The 19,117-nt window shown below is 48.3% G+C and overlaps 1 protein-coding gene across 4 annotated transcripts in view; it reads right to left on the minus strand.

Annotated features, from left to right (window-relative positions):
- Positions 1 to 19,117, minus strand: part of LOC142575924 (uncharacterized) — a 350,863-nt gene that overhangs the window by 231,138 nt on the left and 100,608 nt on the right. For 2 of the 4 annotated variants that reach the window (XM_075685728.1, XM_075685729.1), the window contains exon 3: positions 2,391 to 2,820. The exons of the other annotated variants lie outside the window; for them this stretch is intronic. In XM_075685728.1, coding sequence (XP_075541843.1) covers positions 2,770 to 2,820 — 51 coding nt within the window. In that variant the 3' untranslated portion in view covers positions 2,391 to 2,769. The remainder of the gene's footprint in view (positions 1 to 2,390; positions 2,821 to 19,117) is intronic. 4 annotated transcript variants of the gene reach the window in all.

Raw genomic sequence — 19,117 nt, forward strand, 5'->3', positions numbered from 1 at the left:
CCTTTTGGTTACGCAAAGACGTTTGGTTGCGCTATTTTATAAAACTCCCTAGTCAATGCAGTGAATTTTACTTATTAATTTTGATTCGAAATATGCTTTATCAGCTGCTTAATACCGCAATCCACGCTGTTGCTACTTACTCTCGTGTTCTTTCGCGCTTTAGCGATATCGCTGTGCCTTACTATTTATTGATTTATTTGTTAATATGGTCGTTCATTTGTACGCTTGATAATTTATTACCCTACGGTATTTTATTCCGCCGCCGGGAAATAAATGAAACCAATGACATAAGGCATGCTTCGACAAGTAATTAAACTATTGCGTTGCGGAGTCACATTGCTTTATGCTTATAGTTTTCGTCGGAATTTGTATTCAGAAATTGTATTATGTGTAATTTTCTATAGATCGTCTCAAATGACCTTTCGTCAGTAAAGAAAGTTCTTGATTGTATCTATGCGTATTAAAGCTTTTAGAAGGCGTTACGTGGCTTTCATCATTTATGTGTACCTGTGCGACCTAATAGCACAAAATGCATATATCTTCCTAACGTGTTTCACTGAATCCGCTTGTCGCATGGCTCATCTTAGACGCCAGTCTCTTGATGGTGCGAGGGGACTCAGGCTGTGAAATTGAACAGTTTCTTACTATGAAGTCTCGTAACTACTTATATGAGGCCGTCACTTGGAGGACGATTCTTCGAGGTCATGCGAAGTTTCTTCAAAGGGCAGCTGCTACATAAGGTTATATATGTTTATATATACATATATGTGGGTGGAGTTTGGAAATTTGGTCGCCCCCTCTTCCCTTTCCCCTTCGCGGACCAACTTGTTTGTGTAAGACGAACATCTATGTCTCAGACCCAAGCGTGTGTTTGACGACAACAGCAAGAAGACGACCGTGACAACGATCTTGTGACGCCGATGACATGATTTGTACTCCAGCCGTTCGACGCGATCTTACGAAGATCGAGCACCTATGGTGACTTCCATATAGGTACTGGACGAGCACAAGCTGTAGGGAAACGCAAAGTGTGACGTCACCGGCGATTACTTGCTATAAATCGTACTTGCCTATGGTGACGTTATGTGCCGTGTCAAAATAAAACGACGATGGCAGTGTTGCACTCCGGCGCCGCAACGTTCGTACCTCTATAAATAAAAAAATGACCGACACCGGAATCTCACCTCTGCGTTCGAGGCCACCGGAAGCGACCAGTTCGACCTGGGCGGATCGCGTAGGCGGCGAAGTAACACGCTGTTTCTGCGTAGCGTTATCGGCTACGTGGAAAGTACCGGGGAACGTGGGCCGATCCCGGAGACAGTGGGGCAGTCAACCAGAGGGTCTGGAAACGCGAACTGTCACGTGGAAACAACACGAGAAACAGGCTCGTGGCGCACGCGCCAAACGTCTAAAAGAGCTGCAGTCGGTTTTGTTTTCGCACGAGATCAGTTTGCGTGCGATCGCGGCCTACAATGGTGAGAGCGTCGGCTCACTGTGCTCGAACGCAGAGGTTAGATACCACTGTCGGTCATGTCCTTTTTTTATTCATTATTGGCGAGACAGGAAATACATGTTTGGCTACCTACCTGCCATCCCACCAACCACCCTATCAACCTATCGCAATGTGCCTGCAACGCTTCACATTAAAAAAAGAAGGAAAAAAAGAAAAGAACACACAAACACGAGAACTGGGTAGCCAGTATCTCTCACTGTAACTTAGACTACACCCGCTGCGACAGTCCAGTTGCTGGCCTCACGCTGCTTAACTCGAGCCCACGGCTGCGATCTCGGCCGCATTTAGACAGGAGAGAAATGCGAAACCGCCCGTACACTTAGATTCGGCTGCACGTTAAAGAACCGCAGGCTGCCAAAAATTAAGCCGCACTCGTCGTCGTCGTCGTTCAGGGACGAAGAAAGAATAGACACTACGAGCGCTCCTGGATAGCGCTAACCTTTTATTTACGCAAGTCTGGCCTTTGCTACCTCTGTGCTATTATTGAAATGCCCCTGAATCTATCGAGTATTTTTTTTCTTGTCTCTTTCTTTCATGCCGCGGATTTTCTAGACGAAGGAAATATTTAATGTTCCGCTTCGGGAACTTGAGCTATCACCAACTTCGCAACGCCACTGTCTCCCTTGGGGCGTCTTCATTGGCCTTCAGCTACAGGGACGCTATTCTCGAAGTTTGCAACTTTATCAGGCACATAAAAGCGATTGAATTGTCAAGTGTTCAGAATTACCTATAAATTATTTCACTTTATTTCTTCATATTTATGTTACTTTATCTTAACATTCATTATAGCTTTCTCCTCGGTATTTCTTTTTTCATCCAGGGTTTGTTACTCTAAGTACAAATATGGTTGTTGTACTGAAGAAACACCATTACATACCTTTTATTTTCGTTACACTCTTATTGAAAAACACTTGTAAGACCAGCCGCTTCTTGGCCACTCCCGAAAGCCAAATCGAAGAGCAGCAAAGGACGACACCCTTCGTATACGTACTCTCGACAAACTGACGAAGTGCAAGAGCGTCACAGGCGCGCGGCACACGTGTTGTGTCGCATATGACAACCTTTCGTGCACCTGTTATACTTTAAGGCCACTGCTGTTTTTTTCACGAGCGTACATCTCTCGCGTGCTTTTGCAAGTATTTTCCTTTTCTCAAAATCCTGCCCTTATTAACCTTCTTCAACGCTTCTATGGTCAGCATTTTCCTTGGGCCGAGGTCGTTTCCTCTTCCTAACGAGATCAACAACAAGAGAGATGTTCACAGGAAATATGGCGGCTTGAAGTGACTGGAATTGGTAGGTTTCTTGTTCTGCAACAAACAAGATCAATGTTTATTGTTTCCTTTATTTTTCTTGACGTCTAGGGGTGCAACAACTGTAAGTTTCCAATACAAGAACAATAAGATTACTTCTTTATCGCGTATAAATTTAGTATTCGAGAGTTCCGTATTCGACTTGTTTGTTTCTTACGTTATCCATGATTATCCTATGTTTGTATGTTACGTTATCGACCACTTCTGTTACAGCCCGCCTTCTTTGGAAGAGATCAGGCGTGTATGGGCAACACAGGGTACTTCGAATACCCCCCCCCTCCCCCCGTAAGCCAAACGATAAATGTGATTACATTTCAACCTTTATACAGTTGCAAGCTCTAAAATGAAACTAAGTTCCACAAAGCAGTGCGTGCAATAAATAAAAAGTAAACATGATTATTTTTTCTCGTCTTTGCTATCTTCACAGCCTTGTTTCTGATGTCCTGCGGTGGACAAACGATACGCGAACAGGTCAATTCAAACGCAAGAAGAAACGAAAAATACGACAATCGAGTATTGATTAATTCTTGATTGATTGATCTCGTTGATTAATTTCTAAATAAGGCTCCAATCCATATTTTTTTATTAAGAAGCGGTCTATGACACGTCACAGTTTTAGTCGAGGACACAAGTACTTCTACTCTCCCACGCGCAGTCCTACAGTTCTGCTGTTTCAATTTCACTCTTTCTTTTGTTCGAACTTCATTTGACCACGAAAGTATACTTCTCATTATTACGCGGCCTGCCTATGTTACTGTCCCCTCTCAGACCCTGCATCCGATGTCTGCGATTGCGACCCTACCACCGCTTTAAAATGGCACCACATGGAATCCAGGAGCTTCCACTGCTTTCTCTTACTACTTCAACAAATCATCATCATAATCATCATCATAATCATCATCACCATATATATGTCCACTGCAGGGCGAAGGCTTTTCCTAGTGATCTGCACTTACCCCAGATTTCCTAATTTCATCACCCCCTTAATTATTCATCGTCGTCGACTGCACTTCCCTTTACCCAAAATCACATTCTTTGGGGGTGCGAGGGCTTGCCCCCTCCCAGGTCACACCTGCCAGCTCCCTCACAACAGACGTGGGAGCAGCTGCTCAGAAAGTCGGATCAAAAACTACAAAAAGCCATCGCTGCCTGGACCGAAAGGGTCGCTCCTCGTGAGGGGCCATCATAGAACTCGGGCCGGCCAGATCACAACTTAGCAGAATCTCAATAAAGTTGGTACCGCCACCTGCACTTCCCTTGCCTTGGCACGCCATTCTATAACTCTAATTGACCCCCGGCTTACCACCGCATGAATTACGTGGCCTGCCTATCTCTATTCTTTTCTTAACGTCAACTAGAACACAGGCTAACCCTCTTTGGTCGCGATCCACACCGCTATCTCTTAACGCTACGCCTAACGTTGCAGTAGAGACATAACATCGGATTTCTATGATCCAACAAACCCGTTTCATAGATCAAAGCCCCACACCGAACGCCATTCATAAGAACGCAGCGCGCTGGAAAATATATATACAGCAGCCGGTACGGTGAATTTCTGCTGTATGCTGCATAACTCAGAGCTGGAACATCAGTGGTGAGAGCTGTGTGGGCTGGCTGGCAGGTGTTGCGATTGACATTTAAGCACCACATACTGAATCAGCACAAGCAAAGCTAACGGGCGACACGAGCGCCCGCCTGGATGAGAGGTGACCCGACATAGATCGTGACACGCCAACAAAAACGCTTTCGTAGAGGAACAGAACCACCCTCCTTCGTGGAAGCACTCTCTGCCACTCTACCAGAACCGGACCCTGATAAACGGACCATCATTAATGGATCTCTAGTTGATCGAAGGGGACAACGTCTAGGACTTGTGTGGAAACGACTTCGACATCGTGTTGCCAGCTGGCCATGTCGTTGCCTCGTATGCGGGGGTGTATGTGCAAGACTGGAGGCGGAGCCCGACGGGACGATGCGACGTCATTGGCGGGACTTGTCAAACGGTGCAACGTTTGTGGTTTGCCGAAAAGAAGAACAGTGAATTTCCCCGAATAAGGAAAGGGGAAAAAAGGAAGTGCATAAAAAGTGGGATTGAGCGCTGTGGAGATGTGCTACGAGTCGTATGTGTGCTCTTACTCTTGCTCGCACCAGTAGTACTCGTGCTAGTACATGTAAATTTTCACCAATGCAAATGAGTATATAAACCTTTTCCTAATTTCTTGAACGTCGCCCCGGACCTCCCGATCACACGGCACCTTGCACAGCACCAGCCACGGAAAAATAATGACAGCTCGGACACGCGAATTGCAGCACAGGGCACGGTGGGCTGGATGGTCGCACCTTGTTGCGACTCGGTTCCACTACCATTCTCGCCGATATACTTTTATGTGTATATTGCGATATATATGAAACATTATAGCGCATTTCATAAGTGGATCTCAATGCAGAGCGAATTCCGAAAAGCTAGGCCAGCCTCCACCTATTCCTTTTCCTCAGCAAAGCGTGAAATAAGAACGTTGTAAAGTCATGACAGAATAAATTTAAAAAAAAAACACACACACCATGCTTTCCTTTTTTTTTTTTTTTTTTGAGGCAACGCGGGGGCTTTTCGCTACAACGCTCATCACAACGCGAGAACAGTGATCACTAGTCTAACGTAACCTAAATGTACTAATCTACTTTTTGTTTGCAATGTAAGAGAGGCTGTCGTAATAGCGAAACCGTAGATATGCTTTGCTGATATTGCGTTCATATAAGAATCCCGAGTTTGTCACGAATTTCATATACGCAATCCGCAAAATGTGCGTCTTGATCGCCGTTGTATCATTACTGACAATCGCATTACTACAGTACAATGTACAACGCTAAAGCATTTCGTGCACAATTTCGAAACAGGATACACCGAAACCAGTTCTACTTTGAATTTGGGTTGCAGAAAATGATATGTTGAACTAAGTCGAACACCAATTCACTAATTGCGCAGCGTGAACTACGCCTCAAGCTTAAATTGGTAGTGCACGGAAATCATACGCTCTCGTTCGAAACAATTCCTAGATTGCAGTATCCAGGAGTTGCCGATAGGAAAGCATTGTCCGTATAGTTCAAGTCGTTCTCATTTCTGCCGAACTAGCTTCGTAGCCCAGATGGGGTCAACAGACACAGCGCCGCAATTTTCCTGATTTCTCAAAAAAGGAACAGAGAGAGAGAGAGAGAGAGAGAGAACAACTTTAGTAAATATGCCTGCAGAGTCGGTTAGGCTCCCTCCACGCAGGGAGGACAAGCTTTTACCGCGACGCGGCCACTACGTCAGTCTCGTGCATTGTGCTCCTCGAGGTCTTGGTTCCTCGCTACTTCCGCGGATCCGAGAGGGCCGCCATCCCCTTCCTAGGGGTGCTCCCCCGTTCTCCTCGGTTTCGCGAGGTCGCTGCCTCTCTAGAGCTGCCGAGACCTGCTGGACGGCCTTTAGTTGTGTATCTTGGTCATAGGTCCTCGTTGCAGCCTCTAGCCGCGGCGGGATCGTCGTCTTCTCACTGGCTTCTCGTGGATTTCTACTACAGTCCCAAAAGGATGTGAGCCGCGGTGGCTCTCTCCTTAGCGCACAGTCTACACACGTCACTCGCGTACACGCTCGGACACACGTGCTTAGCTAGCACCGGGGTGAGCAGGGACCCCGTCTGTAATTGCCTGTATAACACTGCCTCCTCCCGGGTAAGCCCCGGGTGAGGTGGCGGCATAGTCTGTCTGTTAAGTCTGTACCACTTCACTATTTCGTTGAAGGTGGTCATCTTGTCCTTGGCACTGCACCGTGACCAACACTCCGAGTCAGCCGTGCTTGCAGCCGCGCGGTTGGTTAGTCCTCGCGCGGCCGAGTTGGCCGTCTCGTTGTGGTTCACGTTCCCGCGTTCCGACACGTCACTGCCCATGTGGGCCGGAAACCACTTGATCACCACAGCGCTTTTGCGTCCGATGTCTTCGGCCTTGCGCAGTATGCGCGCAGCCTCACTACATACCCTACCCTTGGCGTAGTTCTTCACTGCCGTTCTAGAGTCACACAACACTGTAGTGCATCCGGGGTCGGAGACGGCCAAGGCGATGGCCACCTCCTCCGCCCGGTGTGCCTCTCGAGTCCGGACGCTCGCCGCGGTCTTCGTTGCACCCGTCGATGCCCCGACAGCCACCACCGCGTATGCGTCGCTGCTCCCTCGATACTCCGCCGCGTCCACGTTGATGGCGCCTTCTCCTCTGGCGTGGAGGTCCACAAGAGCCCTGGCCCTCGCCAACCTCCGCTCCTTGTTGTGCTCGGGGTTCACGTTCCTCGGGATCGGGCAGACCCTGAGCTTTCTGTTGATGCTATCCGGTATAAGCACGTCTTTCTGCTGCTCGCCTTCCCTCGGCTCGAGGCCAAGGTCCCGCAGTATCTTTCTTCCGGTTCTTGTTTCAGAGAGACGCTCGAGTTGCGCCGTTCTCTGTGCTTCGGCTATTTCGTCCAGCGTGTTGTGGACTCCCAGCGCCATGAATTTTTCGGTGCTCGTGCTTCCGAGGAGGCCGAGTGCCGCCTTATACGCCTTGCGTATGGTGGCGTCTATCTTGTTACGTTCGCTCGGCCTCCAGTTGTGGAAGGCGGCCACGTACGTTATGTGGCTAACTGCGAAGGATTGAACGAGCCTAGTCAGGCTCTCCTCCTTCATCCCCGCTCTTCTGTTGGACACCCTCTTGATGAGTCTCATTGCCGCGGCCGCTTTGCCCGCGAGCTTGTTGACCGTTTCACCGTTGACTCGATTTCGCAGGATGAGCAGCCCGAGCACTCTAATCTTCTCGACCTCCGGTATCACTTGTCCTCCCGCTGTCTTGACCGTGATCTGTGGTCGCTCGTACTTGACTTCCATGTTCTTTCTTTTCCTGCCCGCTCCTGTCGGTGGAATCACCAGCAGTTCTGACTTGGCCGGAGAGCAAACGAGTCCAGACCCGCCCAGCTGCTCCTCGATGGCGTTGACCGCTTCTTGCAGCGTTGTCTCGATGTGTCCGTCACTTCCTCCCGGTACCCATAGCGTAACGTCGTCGGCGTAGATGGTGTGCCGGACTCCCGCTACTCTTTCTAGCCGGTTGGCCGCCCCGATCATCACGAGGTTGAAGAGAAGCGGGGAGATCACCGAGCCCTGCGGAGTTCCGACGCTGCCCAACTTCTTCTCTTCGAGCTGCAGGTCTCCCGCGCAGATTTCGGTCCAAGCTATAGCTTGGACGATTCCTGCTCATGTAAAAGTGTAATGCCGAACTGTTCCCATTTACTCTCATGAGGAACTCGACGACGTGATCCGAAAGAAGCTTCATTTAAGTTGAAGCAAACAAAATAAACGATGAATTCGGACTTGTGTACCGGCAAGCTTGACAATAGCGAGTTAGCGAATAATAATAAAAAACAAAAACAAAGTGGAGCTTTGTCAAATGCGACTAATAGTGAGTTTAAGATATGAACTAAAATATGAGGTTGTAGTTTGAAAACACTTGTTACTTCAATTAGGCAACCTTAGTTGAAAGTTAAATCTGAGAAGCATAAGCGGCTTCTTAACTTTTGTGCATCACGTCATAAACGTACGCTTTGAATTCTACAGCAAATTTAGCTAACAGAACTGTTACATTTGCAGTGTTGAAAAATTGTATATTTTAAACTTGGCATTTCAATTATTTAACAAATTTGTTATTGTTGTCTACTTTTACGAAATCTTCAGGGCGGAAATCAAAGTTATCCGAAAATCAAAAATATAACTTTTCTCTCCGACGCAATGCGGTAACTGGAGTGAGCCTCATGCGACGATTGATTTTTTTTCTGGAACATAATGTCCATCCCAGTAGGTGCAACTAATAACTGAATAACTTACATGAACAATTAATTTTCGCTATTTCATTATTAGAAATTTAGCGCGTAACATAGTTGTGGAAAATGAATCTAATTTACGGTCAACACATTTTGCACGCGGTGCGAATTTTCGCCGCCTTTGGCTTGTGGAGGCACTGAATAAAAGCCCGCTCTAACAAGCCTATGTGCGACCCTTAAAGGGCCCCTCACCAGGCCCCGCAGCAAATAGTTATACGCTGGAAGTTGTTACGTGTCCTCCAGGGAACGTTCTGCCGCAAAAAAATTTTTAAATATTTGGTGTCGCGAACCCATGATTTCAGGAGGCGAGCTTCACCGCGAACAAAGACGCTCTCTCCACTCGCCCCTTCAAACCTCTGCAAGCGAAATTCCTTCTTTGCGTTCTCCCTTACTGGACCTCGAGGATCGCGAGGCGGATAGGTCACGGGCACCGCTTTCATTATTATTTTTTTTTTTGGTCTTCGCTTTTTTTGCGGAGCGACGCACTTTCGCGGAGGGCGTCGCTTGCGAGTTGTAATTAGAGAGTTTCAGTTTAGGGAACGCAAGCCGCTTGCGTATGCACGAACTAGGTGCGACGGTACTGCGCATGTGCAAACCAAGACGTAGAGGTCTGCGCATGCGCAGTGCCGTGGCCCTTAGTTCTTTCGTACGCAAGCCGCTTGCGTCCCCTAATCTAAAACTCTCTATTATCTCGTTTCGCGCAGCGCACGCCTTTGCGCGCTGTGCACGAGGACACCTGACTAGCGGTATAAGTCTGTGCTGCACGAATACTGAGACAGACACAAGCGGATCACAGAGCATGATCCCGAGTTGGAACACGGTAGAAAATGACGTAGTTTCGATGTCCGCGCGCGCGACTGCACGACGTGGGAACAAGCACACAAAACGGAAGTTTGCTGCGGTGCGAAGTAAAACGAAAACACGCAGACATTCAGTTTGTGTGTTTTACTATTTCTCTAAGCTTTATTTCGCCTATTCCAGGAACATATTACACAAATAACTGATGTTGCCTTGAATAATTCTCGAAGTCACTTTTCACCACCAGCGACGTCACAGTGCGAACACAGGTACGTAGCCCACTAGCACGTGTACGTCATCCTCCGGCTTGGAGCGCGGCGGTCGCGAGGAGAAGGGAAAACGGCGTTCAGTTTGAAATTTCAGATCTTTCTGCGGCGCGTAGAAATGTAATACTTGGCAGACACGATCGTTATCGCGCATTGTATGCTCTGCTCTTGTCAGCTCAAAATAGCCAGACTTGGTGAGGGGCCCTTTAAGGGATCGGAGAGACTACTTAACACATTTTAGTGTCGTTGTTCGCGCTACGACGCGCAGCGTTGCCCTCTCGAAACTGGCTTGTAGCGGAGACCGTTTTCGGAAGTAAACATCCTTGGACCATGGCCGTGCGTGTCGCTGCCGCAGATTACAACGCAAGCACGGGCTACAGTATCTCAAGTCTACAGGTCTCTACGACCATTCGTAGACTCGGCATCAGCTTTCGCGTGCGTGTGTGTGCCTTCTCTTCCTTTCCTTCACTCTTTTTCGTCCCTTTATCCCCTCTGCCCCAGTGTAGGGTAGCAAACGGCACTCGCGTAGCATTAACCTCCCTGCGTTTCCTCTCTTCCCATTCTATGACACCAGTCAATGTACATATTTTTATTGCGATAGCAATTATGTGGACACTCCAGGCGGAGTTCTGCCGTAGGCGTCGCCGTGAGGTTCCATATAAAGTCCACGGACGATAAGCTCGTCACCGCTCGCCGTATGCTTTATGCGCGAGGGAAAGCGTGCGAGGGTGAGTCGGCGATCGCGGCTCAATCTCTCGCACGCAACAGCTGAAAGCGGGGAGGAAGGGCGCTGCCTTCCGTCGCGCACGAGTCTTCGGGATGGGATGGGACGGCACGTTCTACTCCGGGCGGCCCTGGCGGCCGTGCGCGCCCGGCCGGCCTGCTGTGTATTCAATTCCATCAGTGACGGGTACAGAGTCCGTGCTGCGCTGTGTTTTCAAGGCGTAGTTTGCGTTGATGCGAGCCGCTGCATGAAGGTCAATTCGCCCGCCGCTGCTGCTGCCGCGTTTCCTCAGTGCGGGGTTTTGACAGCGACTTTCTGCGGTCATCGAGTGAGATGTGTTGATGTTGGCTCGTGCGCGCCTGACACCACGCTTGTTAATTTAGTTATACGCGTGGACAACTTTCTGTGGCTATGAAGGGAAAGCTATAGCCGGAAGCCAAGCACGCACAATTAACAGCACTTCTGAAAACAGTCCCGCCTTTTAGTCAACATTTGTTCAGGCTGAGGAAGATAAAACAAACAGCTTATTAATTAGCAACAGTTAAATTAGACAGAATACACCGCTGAGTGTAACCCGCCGCGGTTGCTTAGTGGCTATGGTGTTGGGCTGCTAAGAACGAAGTCGCGGGATCGAATCCCGGCCGCGGCGGCCGCATTTCGATGGGGGCCGAAAGCGAAAACATCTGCATGCTTAGACTTATGTGCACGTCAAAGATGCCCAGGTGGTCCAAATTTCCGGAGTCCCCCACATACGGCGTGCCTCATTATCATATCGTGGTTTTGTCACGTAAGAACCCAGTAATTTAATAACCACTGAGTGTTAAAGGTTTGCTTAATTCGCAGCTTTTCCCTTCCGCGTCTGGCGAAACGCGGAACCGTAGCACGTGGAAGCTGCGTCGATTCGGCGCCTGTGCCGAGCCACCGATAACCACTGTCAAACGCTGCCGGACTACTTGGCGCAGTAACTCATGTGCAGCAGCCACGCGCCCGCACTTTTAACGCGATAGCGTTAAGGAGCTCGTGTCGCAGAAAAGCCGGTGTCGTCGGCGTCGGTGTCGGTGTCGGCGTCCGCGGCGTTGGCCGTGAGCGATAAATCACGGCAGGCACTTCATAAATAAAAAGCAACTTCCAAGATGGGCTGGGTGGGAATCGAACCAGGGTCTCCGGAGTGTGAGACGGAAACGTTACCACTGAGCCACGAGTTCGATGCTTCAAAGCGGTACAAAAGCGCCTCTAGTGAACGCGGTGTTGCCTTAGAAACGAGCTGTTTCTAAGGCTCAGGCGTGCGTCGCTTGCTCAGGCGCACATTTCGTTGTCGCGCCGAACGCTGCGTTGCTCGACGCTCACCGCGTCCGATGCGGGGCGCGTAGTCGCTGCGTCGTAGCCCATTGTCTTACACCCCTTCGCGGGTCGACGGGAACGCTTTCGCGTTCCACTCTTGAAGGCGAAGCTTAAGCGTCCTCCAATTTTTTTCCCTTCATAACCACAGATAGATGTGCGCGCGTATAGCATGCCTAAGTTTACAATGCTACATGGCCGATAAGACTACTACTCTTATAAAGGTACTGAAGGTTGGGTAACAGGCACAACGCTTTTGTGTTACCTTTGCTTTTTGTCTTGTTTTCTTCTGCGCGCTATACTGTCTTTACTTCGTATATCTGTGCACTAATTTTTTATCACAATCTATGCTTCGCCTTGATTATTCGAAGAGGCGGCCATTACTAGCCCGAGAAATTGAAGCACATACTCAACTAAATAACAAATAAATACTAATTAATTTCTTAATCGATTACATTACGGCGCATAGTGCATACTACCAATCGTAGCTGGCGAGCTTGCAAGACGTACACCCACTGGAAACGTATTTCCAAGATGACACCAGTTTCCGAGACCATTTTCCCCAAGTGTGGAACGAAATGTGTCGGCGTTCCAGTTACTTTTTGTTTCTTGAGCGCATAAAAGAGCGTTTCATAAAAAAAAAAACCGCAATGGAACCGTGCATTTTTATGGCAAGTTTGTTGGAGCATATCTCCAAACTGGCATCATTCTTGTAAATAATTCCGAGAGCATACGCCTTGAAAACTCACCTGCTACAATTGGCAAATTGCAATATGCATCGTAACCATGAAGTAATTAATTCAAAAGATAGTTACTGGACGATCGCTGATTAGTTTATTATGTGTTTCAGTTTCTCGTGGAAGTAGCGTCCGCTTCTCTGGATAATCCAGCTCAAGGGCTACAATAATGTTATCTGTAAAAATTCCATAAAACTTGGAAAATATTCAGCTATACTTTGGTATAGAAGAAAGTGACCAGAGGGACCGCAGCCACCGCATACACTCAGCTCAATTGATAGAGTATCGCGCGAATTATGCGAAAGCGATGGGTTCCGCTCACGCAAGCGACAAAACTGTATTTCACCCCATTGTCATCACTTACTTACGTGACATTTATGGCCAACTCAATAGACTCCATCCGTAATTGATAATGCAGTTTATTTATTTATTTATTGATGTATGTATTTATTTATTAAAGCATTCCGCTTTTCCCAGAAAATCGATTTCTTCGAATAACTAAGACACTCTCGCACGAAATGGAAGGTTACTGCAACCAGCCAGCGTCACAGAAGAAACGCTGACGCACGCCGTTGTACTGGGAGCGACGCTCAATAAATACCTCTACAGTGTAGTCTTTCTCGGAAGTTGATTAGGAGCCAGTCAGCTCTGGCGAAACGTGTACATGAATGCCAACGAATCGCTCATTGAAATGCGCCCTTTCCTTCTGTATGACGTTCGTCCGTTTGCCCCGGCGCTACAACGTGTCTTCAACCTACTCTGCAGGCAAGTTAGAGAGCACCGAGAGATTGAATATTTATCCGACGTTCCGGTATGCTGGTTTCAAAAGGCACTGACGGCCACAGGGCGACCGGGCTATAGGCGGAGATTCCTGCGTAAATCGCGCAGGACGCGACACCGACAATCGCGTCAACGGTCGGGAAAAGTTCAACAGAAAAAGAAACAGGCGGGGTCACCTTGAAAACGAAGGAGAAACAACTGCCAGCTGCTCCCGCTACGCACTAACGTCATAAGCTATAAAGGCCTCCGTCTACTATACAGCTGCCGTCCGCTGCTCGCTTGCTGCTTATGCTGCTGCTGCTGCTGTTTGGCGGGCATTATGAGATTCTTGCATCGAACACAATGCGGTCCCTCCCTCGGCGCGAGCGCAGCGTCGAGAAAAAAAATCACCGTAAGAAAAGTAACTCGCGCGCGGCCTTTGGCGGTGTGTCTGGTTTAAGTGAACAAAAGACCACATTTAGATGTGTATATAGAAACCCCAAAATACACCACAAACACGAGGAATGAAGAGCCGTACCTACAGGGTCTCTAGGTTGCGAGGGTGGCAGCCGCATGCTTGGAAATGACTCGGCAAACATGTGGGTGGGCGCTTCGTCCAGATCTATAGGTTACGCGCCGTCGTAATTGGCGTACGTCCCTTGTCTACGGCTGCTCGAAAGGTAAAAGGAGACGTCGCAGTGACGTCGCAATGAGACAGAGAAAAGAAATATCGACCTGTAATAGCGCTGTTCACGCTTACGTTAGTTACGCAGAGATTGATGGATGGATGCAAAACTTTAATGAAAGTCCTGAGGTAGGCGACTCAGCTCGCGGCGGGCCGCTCCCACGTTGGGACAGTCAGACCATGCCCGACCGCCGCATCGAAGACCCTCTATATAGACAGCCGATAGTTGCGCCCCGGCATCAGTGGTCTTGATAGCGGTGAGCCACTTGTCTTCATTGATTTGTTCCGTGCCTCGCAACAAAGGGCAATGCCAGAGCATATGGTCTAGGCTAGCGAAGTCATTGCAGTGCCTGCAAGAACTACTGGCATAAGTGTCGGGATAAAGCTTGAATAATAAAGCCGGGCTGGGATACAAGCCTGTTTGCAATAATCTGAGGGTCAATGCCTGCGCTCTATTTAACTTCTTGTGAGGAAGTGGAAAGTCTCTCCTGCCGAGATAAAAGTACTGCGTAATTTCATTGTATGTGGTCGGTTGATCTCCGTTCTCCAGCACTGCGGGCTGGCGTCGGAGTACTCCATGGTCGCGGAAAGCGAGACTTCGCGCCTTGGGGTGGGCCAGCTCGTTGAGGTTTGTGGGGCCTCCCATAATGGATCCTATATGAGCGGGGAACCACGTGAAAGTGTGGGTGGCGATGCTTTTGCCGTCGAGGATGCGACAGCCTTCCTTACACACGGCGCCAACGCTGAAGGCGCGCATGGCTGCCCTGGAGTCGCTGAAGATATTGGCATGTTTGTCGTCCAGGAGGGCCCGTCAATGACCACTTGCTCGGCCGTACGCGACGACGTGCTTCGTACCGAAGCGGCGTTAACGGTTGAAACCCCTGTGGCTGATCGACACTACTGTGAAATTGTTGCTGTTGCCATACTGGGTCCCGTCAACGAAGCAGTTGCCGCCAGGGAGTTCTGTCGCGCGGCGTAGGAGCGCCACCGCCCTTGCATTCCTTCTTTCTACGTTGCGCTGTGGATGCATATTACGCGAGGCGGGGTATATGATGATTTTTGTCTTTCTGCTCTTTCGGAAGGCCCTGGTAGGCGTCCTCGACCGTAGCCAGAGGGACGCCCATCTCTGTTAGGAGTCGTCTGCGCACCCTGGTGCCGGACAGTCTGAGAATCTGTGCCCTTTCTTGTGCTTCTGCAATTTCTTCTGGAGTATTATGAACACCCAACTGCAGGAGTCGGTCGGTGCTGTATAGTTTGGTAGTCCGGGCGCACTCTTGATCCCCCTCCTCATCATGGCATTTAGCTTGTCTCGCTCGGCCCTCTTCCAGACGTGCATGGCCGCTACGTACGTGAAATGGCACAACAAGAAAGCGTGGACTAGCCTTATCAGACTGCCTTCGCTCAGGCCTCTCCTTCTGTTAGCTACCCGCTTGAGTAGACCGATGACGCTATCCGTCTTCTTTGCTAGTTTGTGAATGGTGATGCTATTTGTGCCCGCCCCTTCGAATGTCATTCCCAAGATTCGAATGGACGCGACTTTGGGAATCGGATCTCCGCCCTTGGTGTAGAGATTAATGCCGATTTCAGTGGGGGGCTTCCAGTTCTGTGGCTTGCGGCCCTTTCTAGTTGGGCTGTAAAGGAGCTCCGATTTATGTGGGGAGCACCAGAGTCCTGTGTCTGTTAGAAAGCGCTCTGTAGTGTGGACAGCTTCCTGGAAAGCGGCTTCGACTTGTCCGTCACTGCCTCCCGCACACCAGACAGTGATGTTGTCCGCGTTCATCGTGTGACCGATGCCCTGGATCTTGCCTAGGTATCTCAAGAGGTCGACCATTGCGATGTTGAAGGGGAGCGGTGAAATGACTGATTTCTGGGGGCTGCCTCTGCCGCTCAGCTCCATAGTCTCTGATTCCAAATCGCCAGCCTTGAGGATGGTGCATTGTTTGCTCAAGAGAGACCTGACGAAGGCATGCAAGGACGAGCCTAGGTCGAGTTTGGAGATGGCGTCGAGAACGAACTCGTGACCGATGTTATCAAAGACCTTCTCCAGGTCCAAACCAAGGATGGCTCTCGTGTCCCGAGTGCAGCGTTCCAGGATTTGGATCTTAATAAGCTTCATGGTGTCCTGGCTGGAGAGGCCTGGCCTGAAACCTATCATGCTGTGAGGGAAAAAGTCGTTGGTCTCAATACACTCAGCAATTCTGTTATGGATGTCGTGCTCGGCCACCTTCCCTACACATGACGTAAGTGAGATGGGGCGGAGGTTGTCCAAGCTCGGCGGTTTACCGAGCTTTGGGATGAGTATGACCTTCGCCAACTTCCATTGTTCCGGTACAATTCCCTCCTCCCAATTGCGTTTTATCTCATCCGTGAGAAACTCCACCGATTCTTCGTCTTGGTTTCTGAGAGCCTTGTTGTTAATGTGATCAGGGCCGGGTGCCGACTTACCACTGAGGTCGTGTAGGGCACGGCGGATTTCACTGACTTTGAAAGGCTCGTCCAGCGCCGAGTTCGGCTTCCCTTTGTATACTGGCTATGCAGAAAAAAAAAACGTTTTTGAATTCTCTGATGCTTCAGACTTTCTAGGTTTGTTCAGCAATTCAAAGCGACATTTGAGGAAAATTCTTGTGAGCGAAAGTTGTCGCAAACACTGCTAGCTGCGGCAGAAACATATATGGAGCAGATTTGGGTTGATCGTGCCGGGTTTCCTTAAAGCGAAGCCTTCTAGGCCTCTTCTTCCCACTTTGCGGGTGTCCGCTGTCTCGCCGATTATGCAACAACTCGGCACATTGGGCATACGTGGCACTGGGTATGCGCCTGAATAGAAAATTTTGGCCCCTTGGTATCTGCGATAGGACATCCGTCTCTGAGTATGTGCCCCGAATAGAGATATCTTAAGCTATTGCCTGGTATGCGCATGTGGCACTGCAATGAGGACATTTTCGTCACCTTTTCCTGAATGAGTATGCGCCTCTGGGAAGGTGACCGAATAATCAAGCAGAACAAGAAGCAACAAGTGAGGAAATAGGCAATAAAAGAAAGTTGAAGAAGTCGGCTATAGAGACATCAAACAAATGTCGACAAGAGAAGTAGCTAGGCGTGCGAAAAAAAAAAAACGATTGAACGAAATGGTACCGCGGAGCGTGCATGGAACGACAAGCACTGAGTTAAATAAAAATAAACAAAGAAAAGTGAAGACATTTCAGCAAACAACTAAGAAAGCGGCGCTTGACGCCTATACCCCAATGCGTGCGCGATCCGTTGATCTTTATTGCGACAGCAATTATACGTACTCTCCTGGCGAATTTTCGCCGTTGGCATCACCGTGTTGTTTCGTGTGTATTTATGCATCTCCGTGGCATATGGTTATGTACGGCTTATATACATGGCAGATGTTATACTATTCAACCGCAAACGTTGCTACGACCGGTCTGGTGTTTTTTACTCAATTATTCCTCGGAATTTCACAATTTCACAGCGCGCGAACAAATATCGTGAAACGTTTCATTCGGAGCCCATGCTTTTCTATTTTAAATCTTCCCAGGCTAATAAAAAGTACAATACAATACTAGCGCTTCACATCTGAAAGTGATGCCATTTCACTGACGCCGCCCTTTAAGGACAGCCCTGCAGGTGGCCCCCGTGCGATGGCATCAAGTGCCTTCCAAGGCGTTCTAACGCATTTAATTTAATAAAGGTTGCGAGAAATTTCGGCGCACGAGCGCATTTCGCGTTCGCGTACCGCGGCAGCCGCGCTTAGAGCACCGTCAAAGGAATTCACGCGTAACGCTAAACCTTCCTACCGCTTTCGGTGCTTTACCCTTCGAGTGAAACTACCAATATGTAATCTTTCTTTCTTGACAGGTCTACAATTCTACATATCAATTGCTCTGCGGAGTGCGGCAATGTAACTGCACCTCCCAGGGTCCAATGTGAAACTGGAACCGGTTGCACGCCTCGGAGATACGCTGAATCGCTCGCTCATCGTACACCGCTGGTCCGTATAGGTGATACTGAAATTCAGCGACCGTGCCGCCTCGCTTGGGAGGATGAGCGGTGCACGATGGAAGATTCATTCGTATATAGTAAACTGACTTACACCCCTAAGGGTCCTTAAGGCTGCAAGTTGATTCATTACTCACACACTTACACTCGTAAAGATCTAAAGGCACGAGTTAAAGAAGAAGAAAAACACCTCCGAGGGTGTAAGTCTTACACACTCGTTTTTTTTTTTAATGCTCACGCGGCATATAGGTTTCCCTACACCTCATAAATATGGTTAGACGAAGTATAAGGCAGGAAGAATTGAGACCTTGGGAAACAACACGTGGCGGGCCAACGTATTCCAAAACGAGAATGCATAAACCAAAAATAGAGATGTACTTATCATGCCTAATCACAGGTACGAACATATATGTAGAATTTTAATGTGTACGTTATTTGCGTCTACTATCTAAACATGGTGCTTTCTGGCAATAGTTGATTGCTCACTCGCTATAGGCCACTTCAATTTGTCTGCTTTAATGCAATTATTTCTCTATCATTCATCGTAGATTAAATTTGGCTATCTGGCTTGTAAAAATGATTACGCCTAAATCCCCGTTCGTGACAGCACGCATACTGAAATGGCTTTCTTCTTTGGGTGCACATAATAATATAAAAGGCAACCGTAAATTGAGCCTGACTGTTGGATTTCATATGATTGTGATTAGGAAAATCGAGTCCCTCGGTTCCCCTTCTTTTTTTGCTCATTGTTCAGGTGCTGTTAGTCGAGTTGTTTCTTTCCCGTGTATTTCAGCGTTACTGCTACCATATGCAATGTTATATTGCACGAGGGCTCATGTATTGTGAATTCATTACATTTTCATCGTATTTACGGTTGCCCAACCTTGCTTTTTAAGGTAACATAAGTGGTTCACCTTTAGTAATTGCTTAAATATACTTGCTATTTTTCATTGTACTGGTGCAGCATGTGTACAATGCTTTAATTAATTAATTAATTAATTAATTAATTAATTAATTAATTAATTAATTAATTAATTAATCAGTAAGTACTTGTTGCTTATACAGCGTACTTGCGCATTACATTCGAACTTGTAGTAATGCTGTTCTATTTTG

This window comes from Dermacentor variabilis, chromosome 3 (assembly GCF_050947875.1).
Source record: "Dermacentor variabilis isolate Ectoservices chromosome 3, ASM5094787v1, whole genome shotgun sequence".
Classification (NCBI taxonomy): domain Eukaryota; kingdom Metazoa; phylum Arthropoda; class Arachnida; order Ixodida; family Ixodidae; genus Dermacentor; species Dermacentor variabilis.